The sequence below is a fragment of the Notothenia coriiceps genome, unplaced genomic scaffold (genome assembly GCF_000735185.1).
Source record: "Notothenia coriiceps isolate Sejong01 unplaced genomic scaffold, NC01 NC01_scaffold00000495, whole genome shotgun sequence".
In the NCBI taxonomy this organism is placed as follows: Eukaryota; Metazoa; Chordata; class Actinopteri; order Perciformes; family Nototheniidae; genus Notothenia; species Notothenia coriiceps.
Genome location: NW_011333196.1, coordinates 181,103 through 202,287, shown reverse-complemented (window position 1 = coordinate 202,287; position 21,185 = coordinate 181,103). Strand labels below are relative to the sequence as shown.

The 21,185-nt window shown below is 39.6% G+C and overlaps 1 protein-coding gene across 3 annotated transcripts in view; it reads left to right on the top strand.

Annotated features, from left to right (window-relative positions):
* The window catches only part of LOC104954804 (roundabout homolog 2-like), a 111,847-nt gene that overhangs the window by 52,292 nt on the left and 38,370 nt on the right, over positions 1 to 21,185 (top strand). For 2 of the 3 annotated variants that reach the window (XM_010782000.1, XM_010781993.1), the window contains exons 3-11: positions 7,942 to 8,099; positions 8,233 to 8,353; positions 8,475 to 8,613; positions 11,560 to 11,696; positions 13,095 to 13,106; positions 13,568 to 13,692; positions 15,024 to 15,195; positions 18,933 to 19,138; positions 21,070 to 21,151. In XM_010782000.1, the coding sequence (XP_010780302.1) occupies positions 7,942 to 8,099; positions 8,233 to 8,353; positions 8,475 to 8,613; positions 11,560 to 11,696; positions 13,095 to 13,106; positions 13,568 to 13,692; positions 15,024 to 15,195; positions 18,933 to 19,138; positions 21,070 to 21,151 (1,152 nt within the window). The remainder of the gene's footprint in view (positions 1 to 7,941; positions 8,100 to 8,232; positions 8,354 to 8,474; positions 8,614 to 11,559; positions 11,697 to 13,094; positions 13,107 to 13,567; positions 13,693 to 15,023; positions 15,196 to 18,932; positions 19,139 to 21,069; positions 21,152 to 21,185) is intronic. The other variant, XM_010782007.1, reaches the window with a different exon arrangement.

Sequence of the window (21,185 nt, the reverse complement as noted above, 5' to 3'; positions counted from 1 at the left end):
ATTCTTTCTGTGAAAATGCTCTTCGATGTACTCATGTTGTGGCCTGCTGCTGGGAAGGCAGGATTATAATAGGTAATGAACGTCAGCGCTGGGCTCGTAGCCTCGGGGGACATTGTGTAAACGCTCCCCATCTCCCCGCTGATCGCAGTCCTGACTGATTGCTGATGACTTTTTCAGGGCACAGACATGTTAAGTTGTTTATTTATTCAAAAATAAATCCCCAGTGTAAATAGCCCTCTCGACTCCAGATTCATCCTCCCCCGCTCTCCCTTGTTTTGTGTCGGCAGATCTGTCTTGCTCTCTGTGTCTGACTCTTGAGCAGCGGTGATATGTTGTTATCATCAGCAAAGTTTACGATATAAGAACAGGGCAGCTGTTTTTTTGGTTTGGTTTATGCAAGTGTGTTTATGCGTCAGTGTGCATTTTATGCATGTGACAGATATGGGACATCCTTGACCGCTGTTGAGAAAGTGACACACCCCTACAGGCTATAGTGTTCAAAAAGAATCTTCAGCAAACTCCAAACCACAATTTAGCAGACCACTGTCATAAGGAATCACTTAGCTGTTGTAATGCATTTTCGGACACTGGATCACAAACTGTGTAAAGCTTTACAACACTAATATTGTGATTTTTGCATCGCAGTAACCAACGCTAGGCTCATATAAGATAGATATAAGTATATAAAAGACAAAAACCTGGTTGCTTTTTCTAACCTGCTCTGAGCCGAGCTTTGTCCACATGCAGCACATCAATTCTTTATTGCATCTGAGATTCCCGAATGGAATCCAGCCATCTGTTACAGGCAATGACTCGCAAGGTGTTAGTGTCTTCATCTTTCCTCATATACAATTCTGTTTCTTTTTGCCTCTGCAGTGTTGCTTCACAGTACTACCAAAACAATTTTCTACTGGGTGGGGTTACAAATACATTCCCATGCTGGAACACCAGCCTGAATGCATGGACAAACACTAGCATGCACAAGCAGATCACTACATTGTTTTACAAATTGCTGCATGGGTTAATTAGGGTATGAGTTTGTCACCATCTGTCCGTCACACCTTGTTTATTTCCCTTTTTCTATTATGATGAGAATTTATGTCTATTTCAATTAATTATTGCTCTGTACTGACTTAATTTATGATGAATCAAGAGGTCATAGAGGATTAAAACATTCAACTCCATAATCACATCAGAGTTTGCATCTTAATATCTCCTGTTTCATTACAAAGGCCTGAACATAAATGTTAGTTATTTTAGATTATTCGTGTTACACATCAACATGTTTAATTGATTGTTTAGTTATCATTGGCCTATTGTTTGGCATTTGGCCCAAATAGTTTACTTTTATTATCATTACTAGTTACTAATGCCACTAGCATTCCTGTGAGGCGGCCATTTTATTGCAACATTGTAGGAAGACATTAACATAGGGATACAATTTAGAAACCTGGGTGATATCAGGAAACCCTAAACAGTCAAACTTGAGCCGCTTGCTAAAAGAAAATTAATTAAATTATAACACACCTAAGAGTTAACAGCCTGCTTGCTGCTCTGTAAGGCTGAAATAATTGACACTTTGAGCCAGATGCTAACACTTCTTAGTTTAGCGCGTTAGCATGCTTACATTTGCTAATTAGCACTAAACACAGAATGCAGCTGAGCATGATGGAAATGTAGCTTTTGTAGTAATCAAAGTATTGACCAGGTGATGGTGTGGTTGTGGGGTTATTACAATTCAGGAGGACTAGCATACCACATTCCATCCAATAGTCCATCCAATAATTTTGCAACATATGTCACTAAAAAAACAAAAACACTATTCAATTGGATCCTCTATCTAGGGGGAACAGTTGACATGTTGTAGAGATATTAAGTCTGGACAAAAGTCATGGAGTGACCAACAGACATCCACAGAGCCATGCCACTAGCCTGGCTCAAAACAAAGATATTGTGGGTGACAGGCACTGAGGGAAAAATAGAGATCATGTCATGACCGTGTCTGTACCAAATTCCATGGCGTTCCATTCACTCCAGGCTTAAGAAGTGGAACAGTCCAACTGGCAGACATAACAGCACAGCACTGCCATGACAGGGAGACTAACACATAACAAGAGGTTGTTACTTCATTTTCTTGCTTATAGACCATATCGTGTTATCGCCAAGTCCATACAGAAGATTTTAGTGACTTGTAATTTGGATTGCAAATGTTCATGTTTAGCAAAGTTTGTCGAAGTGGATCAATGACACAACACAGTGACGAGAGATACCTTATTCTTATGACAGTACTGTTTTAGCCACCCAAATAAGCTAAGAAAAGACATTCATCAACGGAAACTGTCATCAATCTCATTAAATATGACATGTTCTCGTATCTTATGAGCTTCAAATGTTATTGTGAAAGCTTTGGCTAGCATTACGGTTGTTTCCTCTTTCATAAACAGAGCAGTCAAAGCAGCATCAAATCAAATCAAATCAAATCAAGTTTTATTTATATAGCACATTTATAAACGATTTTTGGTCGAGCCAAAGTGCTGTACATATAATAAAAATAGCCTACAGTAGAGACACTTTACAGCTAACACAATAGCACAGATTGTTCAGATTATCAGTATGAGAAAAAACGACACCCTCTATCCTTAGACCCTCACATCGTACAAGGAAAAACTTCCGGAGAAAACCCACAGTTTAAAGGAAAAAAATGGGAGAAACCTCAGGGAGAGCAAGTAGACGCACTTGCAAGTAGACGCAGACGCAAGTATGCCCTATCGTGCTATTTGGGGGGTTTCTCTTTCCTGTAGGGTGCTATATAGGTTTTTTGCATGTACATGGTCTGCAAAGGCTAAAATCCCAAAGGTCACTCCAAAGGGAGTTTCTCTCCAACACACGGTGCCGGAAACGCCTCCATTCGACATCACTATGTAACACTCACGCTTCAATTGGGTAGCGCCCCAACACATTGTACGTGATAGGCTAAGGGGTGGAACATTTTTAAACGTTTTACAAATTAAAACAGAGCTGGTCAGCTAACCAATCAGAGCAGACTGGGCTCTGGTTTCAGACAGAGGGTGAAAAGAGGTGCTGCAGCACAGGCAGTATGAGAAAAGTAAAGACCTTTTAGAACATTAAAGCATGGAGACATGCCACAGTAGAGGCACTCAATACATATATAACACACATACATAACCTGAAAATGAGCATAATAGGGCCCCTTTAACAGGATGAATATTTACCCACAATACAACCTAGCGTTAGCCTGGCTGTACTCTCATAACACTCAGCATCTCTGAATTGCATCCTTGAAGAGAGGAAATGCAGTAAATATATGCAAGCTTGAAGAATTCATGAGACATAAAGTGTACGGGGCAAGATAATAAATGTGTTGTCTGATAAATGTTCTGCAATATTTTGAAACAACAGCTACTACATAGGAACAAAGAGGCTGCTCTAAATCCATGTATTTGTGACTTATTGATATTCCACATTTGTATGATTCACGGAGCTCAGCAACATGCATCAAGTAGGATCTTCATGAGTCTGCTGGTGAAATGCTGAAATGAAATGTAGAGTGCTGCTGAAGAGGCTGCCAAGAAATCAGGATGCTTAGATGGAATATCTAACAAAATGCACACAACCCCCTCTCTCTTATTAATCATATAATGAGTCCCTGTATAGTTCCTTGTATTCCACCTTGTCACATTATTTTACCGCCTATTGTGCCATGAAATGAAGCCCATTTTCAAATCATTTTCCTTCTGATTTGATAAATGAAAACTGATAAACGTGTGAGCCTCCTGAATGGCGTGTTTGAATAATTGAGCAGTACTCAATCAGACAACATTAGGCAGTGGTGGCGGTCCGCACAATCTGAAATAATTACCAGCCGACAACAGACTACACTTGGGTGCTGCCTCCACGAGAGCTCAGCAATTCTCACATGCTGTGATGAACAGCACCTACAGAAACCTGCAGAGGAGAGGAGACACCTTCAGCTGTGTTTTGGGGGGAGGGGTAGCTGTCAGTGCAGTGGGGAGAATGCGTAATGTCTGGGGTGAATAAATCCCAACCACAGAGCCCACACTATTTATGTATTTGAAATAAGTCCCCCCCACACCCTTTCAAATTTGCAGTGGCCTATTACCAAGCGATTGTATATAATTAGTAAGTCACTTCCAATTTATTTAGCCATGATTTATTATGTACACCATCAATCATGAAACAAATGAAAACCCTATTTTATGCTTTTTTGGGTGGACTGCAAATTGGGAATATCCTCAAAATTGGAATAATAAATAAACCATGCAGGAAAATTACAGAATGTGGGTAAGTGAGGTAGAACAATTTGCAAATGTCTGAGACCTTGAACATATATACGAATAGCAGGTAACATATTTGTGTTTCTTCACAGCAAAAGATTAAGGCTGGGTAATATAGTGTAGTTATGACAATATTGTGATATGGATAATGGGTAATGTCTTGGATTTTGGATATCGTCATATGGGATAAGTGTCTTTTGGTGGCTTTGAGGGCTATTTCACATTAAACTGATGTCCTTTTCTAAACTTACCACTATTTCTAACCTTTATACAATGAGTCATTATGTCCACATCACTGATGATTGTTCTCAAACATATTTTTATTTTCATGGCATCATTTACGATACGATATACTTTATTGTCCCCGTAAGGAAAACGGGGACAATAAATGAGTCCAATTAGAGTCAATCTCCTGTAGGCTACATATTTTATGTAAAATCCCCATTAGTCAATTCTAAAATATCATTACAATATCAGTATTAAAGAAAAATAAAATTGATTGATTTTCTCCAAATCGCCCAGCCATAGTTAGGGTTTAGACCCTAAGCACAATTTAGATTGACACCAAGCCAATTATCGGCCTTTCTTTTGTGTAATTGGGTTTTCTCTTGTCTTGAATGATCAGTGTTTTCCTCTGTGAGTGTCTTGGCTTCACTGTCTCTTGGGACAAGCCTGGCTGTTACTGCATCGTCTTTAATGTGACAACACAGGAACAGGAAGGGAGCTATGTGACTCGATGAGTGTTTTGTGTATGGAATGGGTCACTAAGCGTACCGTACCATGTGACAGCCAGCCAGGCATATGTCTGTGCCAAAGTAGCGTCTGCAACTGAGACGCATTTACTCCCGCAGGGACTGGATGTGATTGACAGCTAGGCCTTTGGGCCCTTGGCTCCTTCCTGATTTTCGTTTTCACTAGAGGTGTCCTCTGGGACTTGGAATTGGTGCTACAGTATATCAGCTTATGGCTGTAATGAGAAGGAAAAGCAAACTGAGACCCAGCCGGTGTTCTTGCTCTATGCTGCTCTGAGTTTTGCAAACTGTCATTAACTTTTAGCTATGCACCATGCATTTCATCTAGATTTGGTATTTAAAAACAAGTCACAACACTGTCTATATTTTACAATCCGGAGTAAATTAATTGGATAATTGAAAAGAGAAAATTGGTTAACCTGTTATCTACATCTCAGTGTGAATTATAAGTACTTTTATTTATCTTTTCATTCTTTATATCTGTAATCCAAAATGACACGATATTCATTCATTATTCATTTTCTTGGCAAATATGTTAATTCTTCTCAAGAATGTTCTTTTATTTTTTCATAGTTTAGTTTAACGGTTGTCACACAAGGTACAACATTGGCCTGCAGTAAGGCTTTTAACAAAAACAACATGTCATGAGTTATTAATGCAAAGCAGGAACAACTCATTGCAGGATCTTAATCTCTATTTTTAACCATGATTCCAGTGATGGCTCACAGTACAGTCGTTCCTGTTAAAGAAGTAGCCTTTGAATTGATATGTGGGATAAGTTATGACAGAATTAGGAAGTTTTGAAGGTTTGACCTTTTAACTTATCAGCAGCTAGCTCATACCTCACATTGCAAAATGTATTTTCTAGGCATTGCTTGACACTTCTTGATGTCCTCGCTCCTTTGAGCATACAAGTACAGACATTCCTGCCGTTGATAAATTAAAACACTTGTCCAACAGTGGAGGAATGCAGGAATAGAGTTTTATAAATGGAATTGTAATGACAAAAAGGTGTATATGTTCCAGATAATAAAAGGGAATGTTTTGGCAGATTTCACCAGCTGTACTCCAGGGAAGCTTTCATAATGCTTGGCTCTTTTTTAGTACTCTAGAGAAGTTGCACCCCTTATAGTATTGATTCTTCTGCAGTAAAGTATGAAACGTGCAGTTTATTTTTCAAAAATAAACGACAGTATGAACCTCCAACAGGAACATTTGATGTTGTAAATGTGATATTTTGGAACAATTTGTAACCTTGGTCCTAAATGAGAGCCTGCACCTGTGCCCTAGTCATTTCATAAAGCTACATGAAGGAGTGATTCAGTCAATACCCCTGCTTTTTATTCCAATTTGCGCAGGCAGTATTGCAGCTCATTCAAGTAACCAAGGTCTGACCCTGTGCCTGCTACACAACTTTAAACTGCTGCTTTTATCCAAGGTTTCAGATTTTTTTTTTAAATCTGGTATATTGTATTGGTGAAAATAACAACTTTGAAAACGGGATAGAGCCCACGGTGACGCTTTTGATACTGCAGAGTAGATTGTATTGATTATTGCATTGCATTTATAATGTAATGTTGCAAGATTCTCTGTGGCTATTGCAGGTTCCCAGAGGATACATTTTAATGATTTGGTAACCCTATGACTTTCCTTCCAGTACAATCACAAGGCCAGTAGCGTTATACTTTCTTCTGCACTTGTGTACACAAGACACTATAACTTTAATGAACTAAGCTCATTCAAGACCCCAAGAGGATGCACCTGTTCCATTATGGACACTGTACGGTTTCTTCTAGCAGAAGCTTCTGTACATAGTTTTCACCATTGCTGCCATTGCTGCCAAATACAAGCGCTGGTGTTTTACGTGCAAACACTACAGGGGAATAAGCCTATATTGCAGCTGAAATCTTATGTTTAAATATTAAATATGTGCTGATTTGCAAACATTCCGTTTTAGAAATCTGAACATTCAATAAAGCCAGGTTCCAAATCCTTTGTTTACATAAAGTATTAGAGTCCTTAAAGGTTTTTTTCAGAGGATTTTTTTTCCCGCTCAATATGTCACAAAAATAATGTCAAACATCATAAAACATATACATTTTTCATCATGTTAGATATATTGCTGACTATATGAATGATATATGATCCAACCACTTAGTAAGAACCATCGGAATATAGGTAGGAATGAAAGTGGAACATTTGATGTACAGTATATAAGTGCTACTGAGGTGAAGATGAAGAAGCTGAAGACAAGGACATATTTTGAGCTTATAATATAATTGCATTCATTTTAAGACACACAAAGGTAAATAGGCAAAATAAATACAAGTTATCTGAAATTGTATGTTTACATTTGCAAACTAGGCATTATCTAATGCTTATTTTTGGTGAATTTAGGAGCAATCTAAGATGCAAATAGTCAATTGTCCAATCCAAAAATCTGGGATGTCAGGATATTTGAGAATCATTTTTATGCATGATCCGGATTATTGTTCTAGATATCCCTCTTTTGCATTGCTTCTAAAGTTTAACTTTCCTTGCTTTTATCTTTCTCTTCTGCTAGATCTGTTTTTCTTCCCCGTATATTGTACCGTTAATCTTACCTGGCTTCGATCGCTCTTACATTTAGCTGCTGAGATCAAACAAGAACGTGTGCTCATAGCCTCAGGGGGGACGGCTGTGTTATTAAAGAGAGAGAGATTGCTGAGGGTCCGTTGAGAAAAGGTGGTGGAGGTCAGCAAGCCCAAGACAGCTCAGTCTCAGAGAAGCTTCCTGCTTCACATAATCTGAGGATATTTCAAACTAATCAACCGAGTGAGCCTTTGCTACAGTTAGAGCACCAATAAACCTTCTCCCTTTGCTTTGTCTCATAGTGTTACGCGACGACTTCAGGCAGAACCCACAGGATGTGGTGGTGGCGGTCGGGGAGACGGCCATTCTTGAGTGTCAGTCTCCACGAGGGCACCCTGAACCCACCACCTTCTGGAGGAAAGATAAAACTCGTCTTGACCTCAAAGATGACAGGATCACGGTGAGTTTCTCCCCAGGGAGCTCTCTCCTTGTTTTCTGAATCACATACTCAGTGATTTACTTGTTAGGCTACTACAAAGGAAAGCACTTTGTATCGAACTGGTTCATTGCAAGTACATTTTATTTTTTGTTAGGTGCGAGGAGGAAAGCTGACCATTTCAAATACAAAGAAGAGTGATGTGGGGATATATGTGTGTGTGGCGGCAAACATGGTCGGGGAAAGAGAGAGTGAAAAAGCTCAGCTCTCTGTGTTTGGTAAGAACTTTTTAGCTGGGTTCAAAAAGGAATAAAGGCATTTCACAATAGCACATACAGTATTTAACACTCTGTCAAAAGTATATTTAGCATTTATGTTATGTTTTCTGCCCACGTCCAGAAAGGCCCGTGTTTGTGCAACGACCTGTGAACCAGGTAGTCTTAGTTGACGAGGCTGTAGAGTTCAGATGTCAGGTTCGCGGTGACCCACCTCCTACTCTGCGCTGGAAAAAGGAGGACGTGGAAATTCCCCGTGGCAGGTAAAGAGGATGCGTGTGAATGTGGATTGTGAAAATGCCTGTGTTTGTGTGCATATGTTTAAGCAATACAAGTCAAAATGTATAAATGCTGAAGCAGCGCTAATGACTCTCACTGGAAACTATTCTATTAATAGAAGAATTTCCTCACTATGGCAAAAAATCATTCATTTGCTGCAGAGAATCTTAGTATTTGCTGTATAAACAAGAGAGATGAAGCATAAACCTATGATATAAACACCAATTTAATTATGGTTTCCATTATCATTGTGGTATTGTTAATATGTGTAAACATTTTTCAAAGGTTACTGATACTCACACCTGCTTAAGTGTGTATTTCACTCTAAAAAAGACACGATTTAGAAAAAGAATATAATGCTTTATTGAAGAAGACTTAAAACTAGCAATTGAGACGTATACACTCGGTAGGAAAATGTTTACTGAGGTAAAGAATCATGTGAGGAGTAGGGTCATTTTCTCATAGACTTCTATACGATTGGACCCTGCTTTAATCTCATGTTTTGCAGTTTGGTATACCATGTAAACAACAGATTCAAGTATGTCCATTGGTTGCTTATGACTAATTGGTCCTTTTAAATACTACTGTACTTTATGTACATACATGAGAGATGAAAACATGCAGAGTGTTCGACACATACGAGCTAATCAAATAAAGAAATCCCATAATTCAAGGAAAAGTACCTAGCTGAAGTTTGTCCTTTTATTGTTGTTTCTGTGTTGTTTTTAATTGCATCATATTTAAAGGCGTGTGGTTTGGTTCACCCTCGTGTACCCATGAGCGCATGTTAATTGCCTCGCAATCCCATTAGAGCACTTATTTTTTAAAGTCATTATTAGCCTGTCATGTGGGCTTTAATTTGTACTGCTCAGCGCTTTACACTTTTAATTACAGTTTGTCTCCTTATGCAATCTGGCCATCCATCAAAGCCTTTTATTTCCTTCCTTCGCTAGGTTTAAGTGCAAGTTTAAGACCATTGTTCTTCCATCTGATAAAGGAATGAACAATACCTTGAAAAAACATAGACATGAGTTCATACTGCAAAAAGGACATTTTAGCTGGACTAAATGTTAGAAAACTTGACTACTCACATGGCAATTTCAGACACGTCATTGGAAAGACAGAGTCCTTTGTAATTCACTTTGTAGCTATGCAAACTCCTTATCGACATATGCGAATCATATTGCGTTTGAAATTACCTGGATGAAGCTTGTCTAATTGTAAGAACCCTAATTAAGATGCGTAATTTAATTTCACATTAAATCAGACTTGGTATATAGGGTATAATACTATAGCAGTGCATTTCCATATGGTCTTATAATCTGCATGACTGGTTCATTCATCGCTTGGAACCGTTCTCCTGCATTTGATTGATGGAAATTTGTCAGCTCAAACTAATTATGTTTATATAATTAACCATGTATATATATAATTAACTAATATGTTCTTGGATATGTATTCAATTACTCCTGGAATTGATATTTAGTAAATCAATGCAAGAGTTTCAGCTGGCAGATAAAATGGAGCACACATGATGCTGAAAACCATGTGAGGCAAATCAATGTTTACTTTAAAGGACTGCTAAAAATCTTCACTGATGCTACAAGTGTATTACCTGGTTCAAGCCATTACTACCTTTTAATTGCAATTTAAGATTCGTTGTATAATCTACTATCTGTCACCTATTGGTTGGATTGCATGTTTGGACTACAAAATGTCACACAAATTGAAAAATGTCTCTCCCAGTTACTCATGTTGTTGATCAAGTTATGGCTGCAGTTCTACCTACGCACAATAATAAACTCTCCTCTGAGAATAAATTGTGAGGTAGACCATAGTCACTGCCCATCTCCCTGTCTGCCCACCTGTGTTGTGCCCTCTACCTCGCTACCCCTTGACTCCAGAAACATGTCCTACTTTCAGACCTGCCTCGCCTCACTTCCCTCCTTCCACTTCTTTCTTTCTTTTTTCGTGAACCCGTCACTCTCCTGGAAAGGCTGAATCTGGGTCAGGGATGTGCCGTGAATGGAGTCCTCTGCACACTCTGGACAGACCAAACAACTCCCCCATCGATATTCTGCCCACACCCTCTGAAACATCTATTTCAAAATGTGACTTTTTCTCACCCCTTGCAGCTTGTCTCTGCCTGACTTGTCTCCCGTCTCTGAATCAGTATGGCTGGCTAGACAATTTCACAGGATCTCTCACGCCAAAAGGGGCCCCAGAGAGGGAGAGCCTGACTCCTTGCTCTTCTGCTCTCTGTGTCTGTAGCCCCTCTAAGGCGCTTATCTAAACTCTGGTAGCTGAGATGTTTCTCTCACTCTAACTGCGCCACTGCTGCCTTGCAGTATGCTGCACCGGCAGATGCACACTGATGCATGGAATATATCTATGAATTAGTCATTTCTTACTGCTCGGCTCATTCATCATATTCAGTTTGTCAGACTGGGCCACTCCCTTACTCTCAGACTGTTTGTCTATCCTCCGCCTCCCCCCTTTCCTCTGTTTTGCTTGCTCTTTTCCACACACTATGTAGCCCACTGCACAGCCCACACCACAGAAGGAGGCTCGTCTTTATAAATATTGAAATAGTGGAACAGTCAGGGTTCCAGCTGAAAGCACCTTTCATTTTGCCTTGCCTTCATCTCAGCATAATTGCCCAGCCCTTTTTTCTGCTTTTATGGCAGAGTGTGTGCAGCGGGGAGTCTTCATTGTCTCAGAAAGTCTGCTTTTAGTCTATAAAAAAATGACAGTACCTACAAAAGCTTCCAATCGTAAACATAACACAAGTGAACATAACCTTGATTCAATTGCTGTGTTTGTATTTACTTTATGGGAAAGAGCGTTTTTGATGAGCGTAATTGTCACTGATATTCCCGTGTTTGAAAATCAATCTGAGGCGTCACTTGAATTCTTGTCACTCTCTACAGGTACGACATCCGATATGAAAAGGAAGACCTCCTGCTGAAGATAAAGAAAGCATCCGTCAGTGATCAGGGCACGTTCACCTGCCTCGCAGAGAACCGTGTTGGTAAAGTGGAGGCCTCTGCCTACCTGACCATCAGAGGTGGGTAACTGCTGTTGGACTCTCTCGAAGCAAAGCTCATAACCCATCCCTTATATTTTTGTGTCTCCCAAAGCAGCCCGCAGAACTATCAGTCATTTATTGCCCCCCTGCTGAAACTCAGCTTTTCTTTCATATAGCGGCGCTGATTGCTCCAGATCTCCAGCCAGGCTCCAGATATGAACAATCTAACCAGCATTTAAGTGAACTGTTATAACTTCTCCAGGGGGGCTCATCCTCAAAACAACCCCCTCGCTCCATATTTATCAATGCGAGGAAAGCTTTTTCATAATAAAAGGTTGATATTGTAATAACAAAAATATATTGCAACTTGGCAAATCACTGCTTTGTGCTCATGGCATAAATCTGGATTACATGAAAAATAAATGTGCATATCATTTGAGACATGCAACACTTCACTAGCAACCAAAGCCTAAAATATGATTGGATAAGTACATTATGCATCATCATATACACATTACATTGCAGTTCTCATAACATTTAATATATTTTGTATTACTTCATACCTTATAAATTGGATTCTCATTCATGCATGAATTGTTTTATTGCCTGAAAATACCCCAAAAGAGCTAGGATTGTACCCAAAGAAATCAGGCCAGACCCTACATAAGGCAGCACAGTTTCTCACAAAGCCCTTGCGGAGCCGCTACCATGGAAGCAGTTTTGGGTAATTAAATATCAGATTTCCCACTGAAAAAAAAGCACATTTTGAGAAATTACAGCTTGACAGAACCAGGTTTGGCAAGAAAAAGAAAGCTATATTTGTGCTTGTGCTTGGGTGAAATGTAATTAGAAATAAATAGCTGCTTTAAGACAGTATACACTGGACTGGATATTTCCAGAAAGACATGATAAATGTTCCAATTAAATGATCTATTACAACTCAAAGAAATAGACCAAATCAAATGCGTCACTTGAGGTGTTTGTGTCGATATATTTCCACAAGCTGTTTAAACTCTTACTTGGCAGATGTTGAGTGGAGATAGATATGACAATCAGTCAGTATGATTTCCAATTAATCAAATCAGCCATTTTCAAAGGTTTGCTTCATTTACATGATATGTGTCAACTGTGTGAATGTGCTATTCTTGCAACATAAGTGCTCCGGGTACATTTGTTCAGTGCTTGTTGGCCATGGTTTCACCCTTCCTCCCCATGACGTTGCCAAGGTGCCATTATCCCCTGAGGATCCATACCATCTCCTGCTTTCGGTGACTGAGCTCCACCCTCCCCCTCCCCCCCGTGAATTTCATGGATGGAAAACCCAACTCCATCTCATTCATTTCTGATTTTCATTCTTTTTTTTCTGTCCCTCTGGTCTACTCCTCTGCTGTCCTTCTCTCTGTGTTAATCTCACCCACACCATTGTTGTGTCATCAGCTCGCCCCGTCGGTAAGTAAGGGCTGATCCCATTGTGCATGCATTGCTCTCTTTCTCTCTCTGATCACACACATGTATGCATGGACTGTTGTGGCATTCCACGGACACTCTCATCCAACTTATATTGGACACTCACATCTACATTGGTTCTATCAACCCGTCTATCAATACGTCCAACGGATTTACCACCTCACTTTCTTTCAAGGGGTCCAGATTCAGTCCGATTGATATGCCCTAATTCAAAAACTGGAACTGAGAAGGCCACTTGCTAATGAGTTGATATCATTCATTCTGATATTCTGGCAGCCGGATGAATGGCTTGTATGATTGGCGTAGTCAAGAAATAGTAAAGTAATAACAAATGCATGACCCTTTTAGATTGCAGCTGGATCTTCACTCCAAGCATTTCCTTTCACTCTGATTTGAAGTATGTGTTGCTATATGTTATGGTTTGCTCTACCTTTTAACCTCAGAGGCACCCCAGTTTGTGGTGAGACCCCGGGACCAGATTGTAGCGCAGGGACGAACCGCTACCTTTCCTTGCGAGACCAGGGGCAAACCTCAGCCCACTGTCTTCTGGCAACGAGAGGGTAGCCAGGTGAGGATGCTGAATTTGAAAAATTTGACTGGAGAGCTTACGGACACAAATTCTGCAGCAGCAACCAGTTTAAAGAAGCGAATATATTAAAAAATGACTAAGAGGATCCTATCAGGGAACAGCGCAATGTGGTTATATTCCATATACAGATAATGAAGTGGTCATTTATCACCAATCCACACCAGTCTGACCGACAAATTCACTTAGCAAGTAACAATGTCATGTAAAGCATTAGAATCATTACACATAATGAAAGCAGGCTAATGTCCTTTCCTGCCCATCAGCTTGTCTGCTTGGGGTGCAGAAACGGACAACGCTGATGCCTCAATTTCATGACTGTGGCTGCAGGTTATTAAAGCAGCATTATGACTCTGAGGGTAAACTGCCATTCAGACCTAAAAGGAAAGAGACATTGACCCACTTTTCTAGCTGAAATGCACATTATTGTTGTAAAAGTTAAGAAAATTAAAAACATTTCTTTAAAGTCATTTGTGCAAGGTAAATATGAAAGTTAAAATATGCATTCCCCACTAATCAAATGTTAAGGCAATCAACACTTGATATTGTTTCATGATTCTTTAGAGTGCTTTATGACCTCATTTACAAGCAAACATTTAGTTCAACCTTAACCCTAACCCTAACCCTGCCCTTAATTTTGGAAGTGAACTAAAACAAATGTTTCTTATGCAGCCCGTATTTAATTGGAAGACCCAAAGCATTAACCAAGGATGTTTGTTCTAATACCTTTTTTAAATGTGTAACGCCATACTAATCATCCGTACGCTCCACTCCATATTACTCAGTTACGGATTTCTCTGTGCTTGATGTTTTCCGTTTTAACATTCCTCACCACAACATTTCTGACCAATGGAAAATACTTCTGGAGCCCTAGTATCTAATACACCATTCAGCAATAGTATTGTTTGCATTCAGCTTTTATTCGTGCTCTGTGAAACCAAGCCAGAATAAATAGTAAAATGGGCTATTCATTTTACTCTGACTAGCCAAAGGTGTGAGGAAGATATAAAGATATAAATAGGTGTCATCTGCTAAAAGATATGTTATGTTTATTAGGGTAAAATGTTGTTAAAGAAAAAGGGTCTGAAAAGATCCACTTTAGATAAAACAAAGATGATTTCATAATAGCTAATGGCAACGATAGTGTTTAAACCAGAGGAAGAATGGTTCTAGAACAATGTTCATATTCAGATGGAAAATATGCATGCCACTAAGAAAGACAATTGATGTTCATGGATTTTATACCTTTGGATCACCAAGCAAGTATGCCATCCCATTTTATTGACTTGGTTTGCCATTTCCTTTCCCTGTAGGATCTTCTGTTTCCCAACGAGCCAACTCAGGGAGAAAGCCGGGTTTCTGTGTCCATGACTGGAGAGCTGACCATTTCATCTGTGCAACGCTCAGACGCAGGGTATTATATCTGCCAGGCCCTCACTGTAGCAGGCAGCATCATGGCCAAGGCTCAGCTTGAGGTAGCAGACGGTAAGGCTGGGCACACACACATATACACACACACACACACACACACACACACACACACACACACACACACACACACACACACACACACACACACACACACACACACACACACACACACACACACACACAAACACACTAGACTAGAGCTACCTTTTCTTTGGTTACAGTATCCGATGTACCAGCAACAACATGTGCCAACAAGAATTATGTCTAAACATTTTAAATATAAATTATTTTGTTATTCCTTGTTACTTTAATGACTGTATGCATCGAGAAAGCACATGTGCTGCATTAGTGGATACAAAATCATATTGCATGGCTCAATACACAGGTAATTTTACCAGAATTTAATCATTACTTTTCCCCACATGGTGTCATCTAGAGGGGCTTTTCATTATAGGTTGTAGAACACCACTGCATTCTGCAATGATTTCTGAAGTATAGAAGTATAAACTTGCAATGGCAGCAGTTTGTAATAAAAAAATGCTTTAAATAGCCAATGTCATGTTGTTATGATGACTTTATTCATAGTTTAGGCTGAGCAAAACCTGTCATATATTTTACCTAGCTAACCAATTCATTGATTTGTTTTAGAAATGTTGACTGGGTAGAGTGCTAACACACATTTTAATGTAATGGCTGTGTCAATTGTATTATATATGTGTATTTGATGCCTCTTTATTGTGATGCATGCTGGGCTTAAGATTATATAAAAACACATATTAGCCGTCAGCATTTTCCACGAAATAAATCTGAGGTTGTTTTTTTGCCCACACTCAGATAAGCAATGATGCATCTATATGTTCTAAAAGCCGGTCACCCATCATTTGTAACATTAACACCTCGCTTTGGAAGATATAAATGGTCTAAAAAGACTGAAACTGTCTAAAATAAAACTGTCCTCTTGATGGAGAGACACTTAACTTTTTTTTCTTCCTTTTTGACAAAGCATTAATGTCAGCATTAAGTGCTGTGCCGCTGCCAGCTGGGAGCTGTTTATGTCCTTCTCTCCATTTATGTCTTGGCTTTTTCTCCCACACATTATTAAATTAACATCTGTTGAAGTGTTTTTTGGAGAGGAAATGACTGCTGTTCTGTCACTCAGAGGAGATGGATCAATATCAAAACGTTTGGTGCTGAGCACGAGGGAACTGAGATGCAGGTGATTGATGGCTGTAAACGGAGAAGTGCCGCCATACCAAATGGAGTTCTGGAAGCTTTACTTGATGTTTCCATTGTGCCGTTATGCTCACACAGCACTGCAAACACTAGAGCTTGCAAGCTGCTTGAGGATTGAAATCAAGGCCTTGTATTTAGGTATGTTTTGCTCAAAGGTGTTTGGACCCTGAGCACAGTGATGGACCATTAAGATGCAACAGAAGAGGTTTGAAAATGTTTGATAGATATGAAATGGGTCATCTTAGAAATCCAATACATCAGCTGGGACTCCAGGCTGACCATGGCTGCTCCTCTACACGTTTATGAGCAAGCTATGCTCTTATCAAAGCGGTATTCCGAGCATACAGGTTGTACATCTTTGAAAAGATGGATTTTGTGTGTAGTATTGCTGTCTGACCCATTCCTACGGACACTTAGGATGTCTCGAGGTGTAAGTAGCTAACGGTGTTATGCTTAATCAAAGCATACAGACAAGGACCTCGACAATTACCTCTCAACTCTAGTCTTGAACAGTGGAGGTTGTAGAAGTTTGATTTGATACACTCATCATGTTTTAGTAATCATCCTAAACTCAGCATACATACGACCATAGGTTATATAAAAGAAGTGAGTATAGGGTATAGTTGACGTGATATCACCCATTGGTTAGTGGAGACAACTCTCATTTGGCATTTTGGACGTCACCTTACTGGTTTTACCTGTCATAGACACGGACACCCAAGCCGGAAGAAAAGAAGACCTGAAACTAGTAATCGGGGCCAATCAGATTTTTCTTTTTTTACACAGTGGAGTTGCCCCCTGCTGGTCTCTAAAAAGAGTGCAGGTGTAAGGTCCTTCTCGCATTGGCTTCACTTTTTAGATCTGGAGGTTGGTGCCAAAACCAGTTGATTTACCAGGCACACAATGTATCTACATACCTGATTTAAAGGGGCCCATGCTTATTTTCAGGTTCATATTCGTATTTTCATGCTTTTATGTTCAAAAAGTGCTTTATTTTTCATATTGGTTAGCTGGCCAGCCCCGTTGTGATTGGTTAACCGCTATGAGAGGTCCCGCCCCTTTGTCTATCACGTACAATGTGTTGGAGTGCTGGCCAATAGAAGCGTGTGTTACAGAGTGTTACAACGTGATGTCATTATCTTACGGAAGAAACAATGGATTTCAATTGAGGCGTGCCAGGCAGGGGGTGAGATTTAAGAATTTGCAGAACATTTACATGCACAAAAACCTATATTACTACGAGATAGAGAAAAACCCAAAAAGCATAATAGGGCCCCTTTAAATCAATTCTGTTTATTTCATAGACGAGCAGCCTCTGGTAGTCATAAGTGATACACAATCTCAAACAGCAACATTTTGTTATTAGTTTTGTCACCAAAGCCTTGGAGTGTATGATTGCCTTTCTTACAGGACTACAGCTAAATTAAGAACAGCAATATGTTGTTGTTGTTGTTGGCTCTCTTGTCGCTTGGGGAACATCATATAGCTTGCACGGTAGATGTAATGTTATTTTTTTCTAAAAATGCAATACTAGACAATTTGTCTTAAGCTCTTACAAAGGCTAATTTTATGCTCAACTTAATTTCTTCAAGAACAACTTCACACAAAATTAGAAAAGCATACATGTCATGCGTGGGGCAATCTCACTGACCAGTTAAATAAAAAAAACATGGATCAAGGACAACATGTACAGTAGATGATTGCTGCATTAATGCAGACCATTTAACCTCATCCACCACTTGAACATCGCACGTGTTTCTGCTTACTAGTCTAACCACTTTTAGTTTTGCTTCAATTCTGCTTGAGTTGCCGTATTCCTCCTTGTGCTGAAGGAGGTGTGATGAAAGATAAGGCAGGGGGATTTTGCTGTAAACACTTGTACACATGGAGACAGACCTGATAACAGTGGAGAGCAGCAGTGAGGAAATTGGAAGCAGGGGGTAGTTACAAGTTGGAGAGAGCTTCTACACTCCAGAAATTACTGTTGCAGAGTGCAGCGGCTGTTTTCTGGATGATATAACATGCTTTAAAAGCTTTAAAAGAGATCCATTGTTGTTCTGCTTGGCATGCTATGACTTTAGTTGTGTTTGTGTGTGTTGCGAGGGGAGGAGGTACAGCCATGAGTCAGAGTTGGAAGAGAGAGCAAAGGCACGAATGTGTTGAGGGGGGTTATAAAGAAGGTATGGTAATTAGCACCACGGGTGAAGCATCGTTAATCCTTACCTAGTAATTAAAGCTCAAAGGTGTGATGCAGTGCCATGAGCACACTGCCTAACTGTGGAAAAAGCCTCACAAAACAGTCACTTCCTCTCACAACAAATCCATCAGATTGAACCTGAACATCTTGCAGGGCCTGCAGTCACTAATGCAATTACCACAATCACAAATTAACACCTAGTGATAAGGTCATGTTATCTTTTCTTCCCAACAAATCAGGCACGATCTAACTCTTCATTTTATAGTCATTGCCACATGCCAAGATCGTGACATCGAAATTGCAGTGCTAAACATGTGTGTTCGAGGGAAAATAACACCTGTCCCCTGATTATTGTCCTTAGCCCTGAAGGACCGCCCACCACCCATCATCCGACAAGGCCCATCCAACCAAACGCAGGCGGTGGGGGGTGTTTCCCTCCTGAGGTGTCAGGCCTCAGGGGACCCCGAGCCCACAGTCACCTGGAGAAAGAATGGCGCCAGTCTGCTTGGGAAGGACCCCAGATTTTCCCTGCTGGAGCATGGGAGCCTTCAGATCCAGAATACCAGGGTAGGTAACAATGCATTACAAAGAGATGCATCTTCATGGAGTTAGCGTGTAGCATTTTAAAAGTAGCATTATGTGGAACAATGGCCTGCCTGTAATACTGTAGAAATAATGTATGTTCTTGGAAGGTGACAAACACCTTTTTAACAGTTTATTCAGCTTATTTTTATCGGTTTAAATTTGCATTATTTTAACTGTACCTGAAATGTTACAAACAATTATACCAAAAAAGTTGCACTCCCAATTGTTCTATTGAGGATTCATTAATATAAAGATTGAATTGTCAAAAGAAGCGTTTTACCAGATATGAAAATGTATTTATTTCCTTCCATATCAGTATACTTTCCTATTTAGAGTATGTATGTCTTCAAATAATCAAACAGTCCACACATTTCCCCCCTTTTTTAAAAAACAGATTCTTAAGAAGAACTCAAAATACTGTGTCTGGGTTTCATTATTTTGAATATTTCACTGTCAATAAAAACACATACAAAAAAACAGACATCAAAAGAATAAAAAAACTCAAAAGCAGGTGAGCGTTTGAAGATTTTGCATTTGTACATCACATCCTGCCATTGCATGTGAAGGACCAAAGATAAATGATGTCGTCTGCCAGCTGATGTCAACTGAATGTAATTCAAATGGACAAGCGCCTTCAGGTTACTTTTAAAAGATGAATAGCGCGTATTGATTTTCACAAGTTGTTAAACGCTGCTATTTAGTTGGAATCTCTGAGGCAGCAGTTACACTCAAGGACTCAAGGACAGGAGCGAGTGAGTGGAGTGTAAAGGGGGTAATATGAAGGAGGAAGTGTCCTGTTGCAGTGTCAAAGTGCTCTTCCTGTGTCACTCTCTCCTCTGCTCTCTTGAGAGATAGCAAAGTTGTGAGTGGCTCCTAAGGCACTGGCAATAAAAAATGGATTGTCATATCTCTTATTCCCTGCGTCAGCACTGGTGATGATAATGTTGATGGCTCTGGGAATAAGGGTTGACTATTATTGAAGAAAATCAATTAAGAAAATGAATGTAGGCTCTTACTGGGATCTTTTTTTTCATTGGCCGGTGTTAAAGTTTCCTCATCCACTCTCCGGCTTTTCTCGAGCCAAATGCAGGCCAGTGGAGGTTAATGCATTTCTACTGTACTACTAGCTGTGAACCTCCTTCAAAAGCCCCGAGTGACGTAAGAGCTTGTAGAAACCATCGGGGATCAGACTTTCAAAGACTATTGAATTCACTTGAGCACAGCAACTGTGCACAGTCTGAAAACAGTACCTTTAGAGAAAATCTTTATTCTGGAAAAAAAAATGTAAATGTTAAACTGTTAAATGTATCGTGGTGTAGACAGACTTTGGGAGTAACGGTTTAAAGAAAAACAAGGTAACTGTATTCTCTTACAGTGACAGAAATAAGACATAATCAGATTACATTTTTTTTAAATGTGGGGGTTACTAGCAGGAATACAATGTTACAAAAAAACTAAAAAGAGCATATATAGTATTTGATGTAAAAAGATCTGATTTGATTTCTTCTTTGTAAGCTGTGAATATATACGCTTACTTTCTGAATCTGCTTTATGGTTTTCATTTTCTAACTTATATGTTGAAACTGTAGTATGTGCTCATGTGTTTCATTGTTGGTGTTTGCCTAAATAGGATTAAATGTAAGGCAGTAAATGTCTTAGGGACATTGTTCTGTTGTCTTACAGTACATAATACACTTAAGTAAAAACATCATATTGATATTTATTTTCTCTTGTATTTATTTGCATTGCATGTTATACTGAGGTAATCCAGAAGTAACTGAAAGTAATCAGGTTACCTTCTATATGTATGCTCAGATTAGAGTACTGATTTCATGTTTACAGGTAACTAGTAATTGCAACGGAATACATTTGGTTTGCCCCTTATTGATAACATCATGATCTGTCTTCCATAGCTGTCTGATTTGGGGTTGTACACCTGTGTGGCCACCAGCTCCAGTGGAGAGACATCGTGGAGTGCAGACTTGGATGTCACAGGTCTGCTGCAGTAGAAATAATTAATATGAAAATG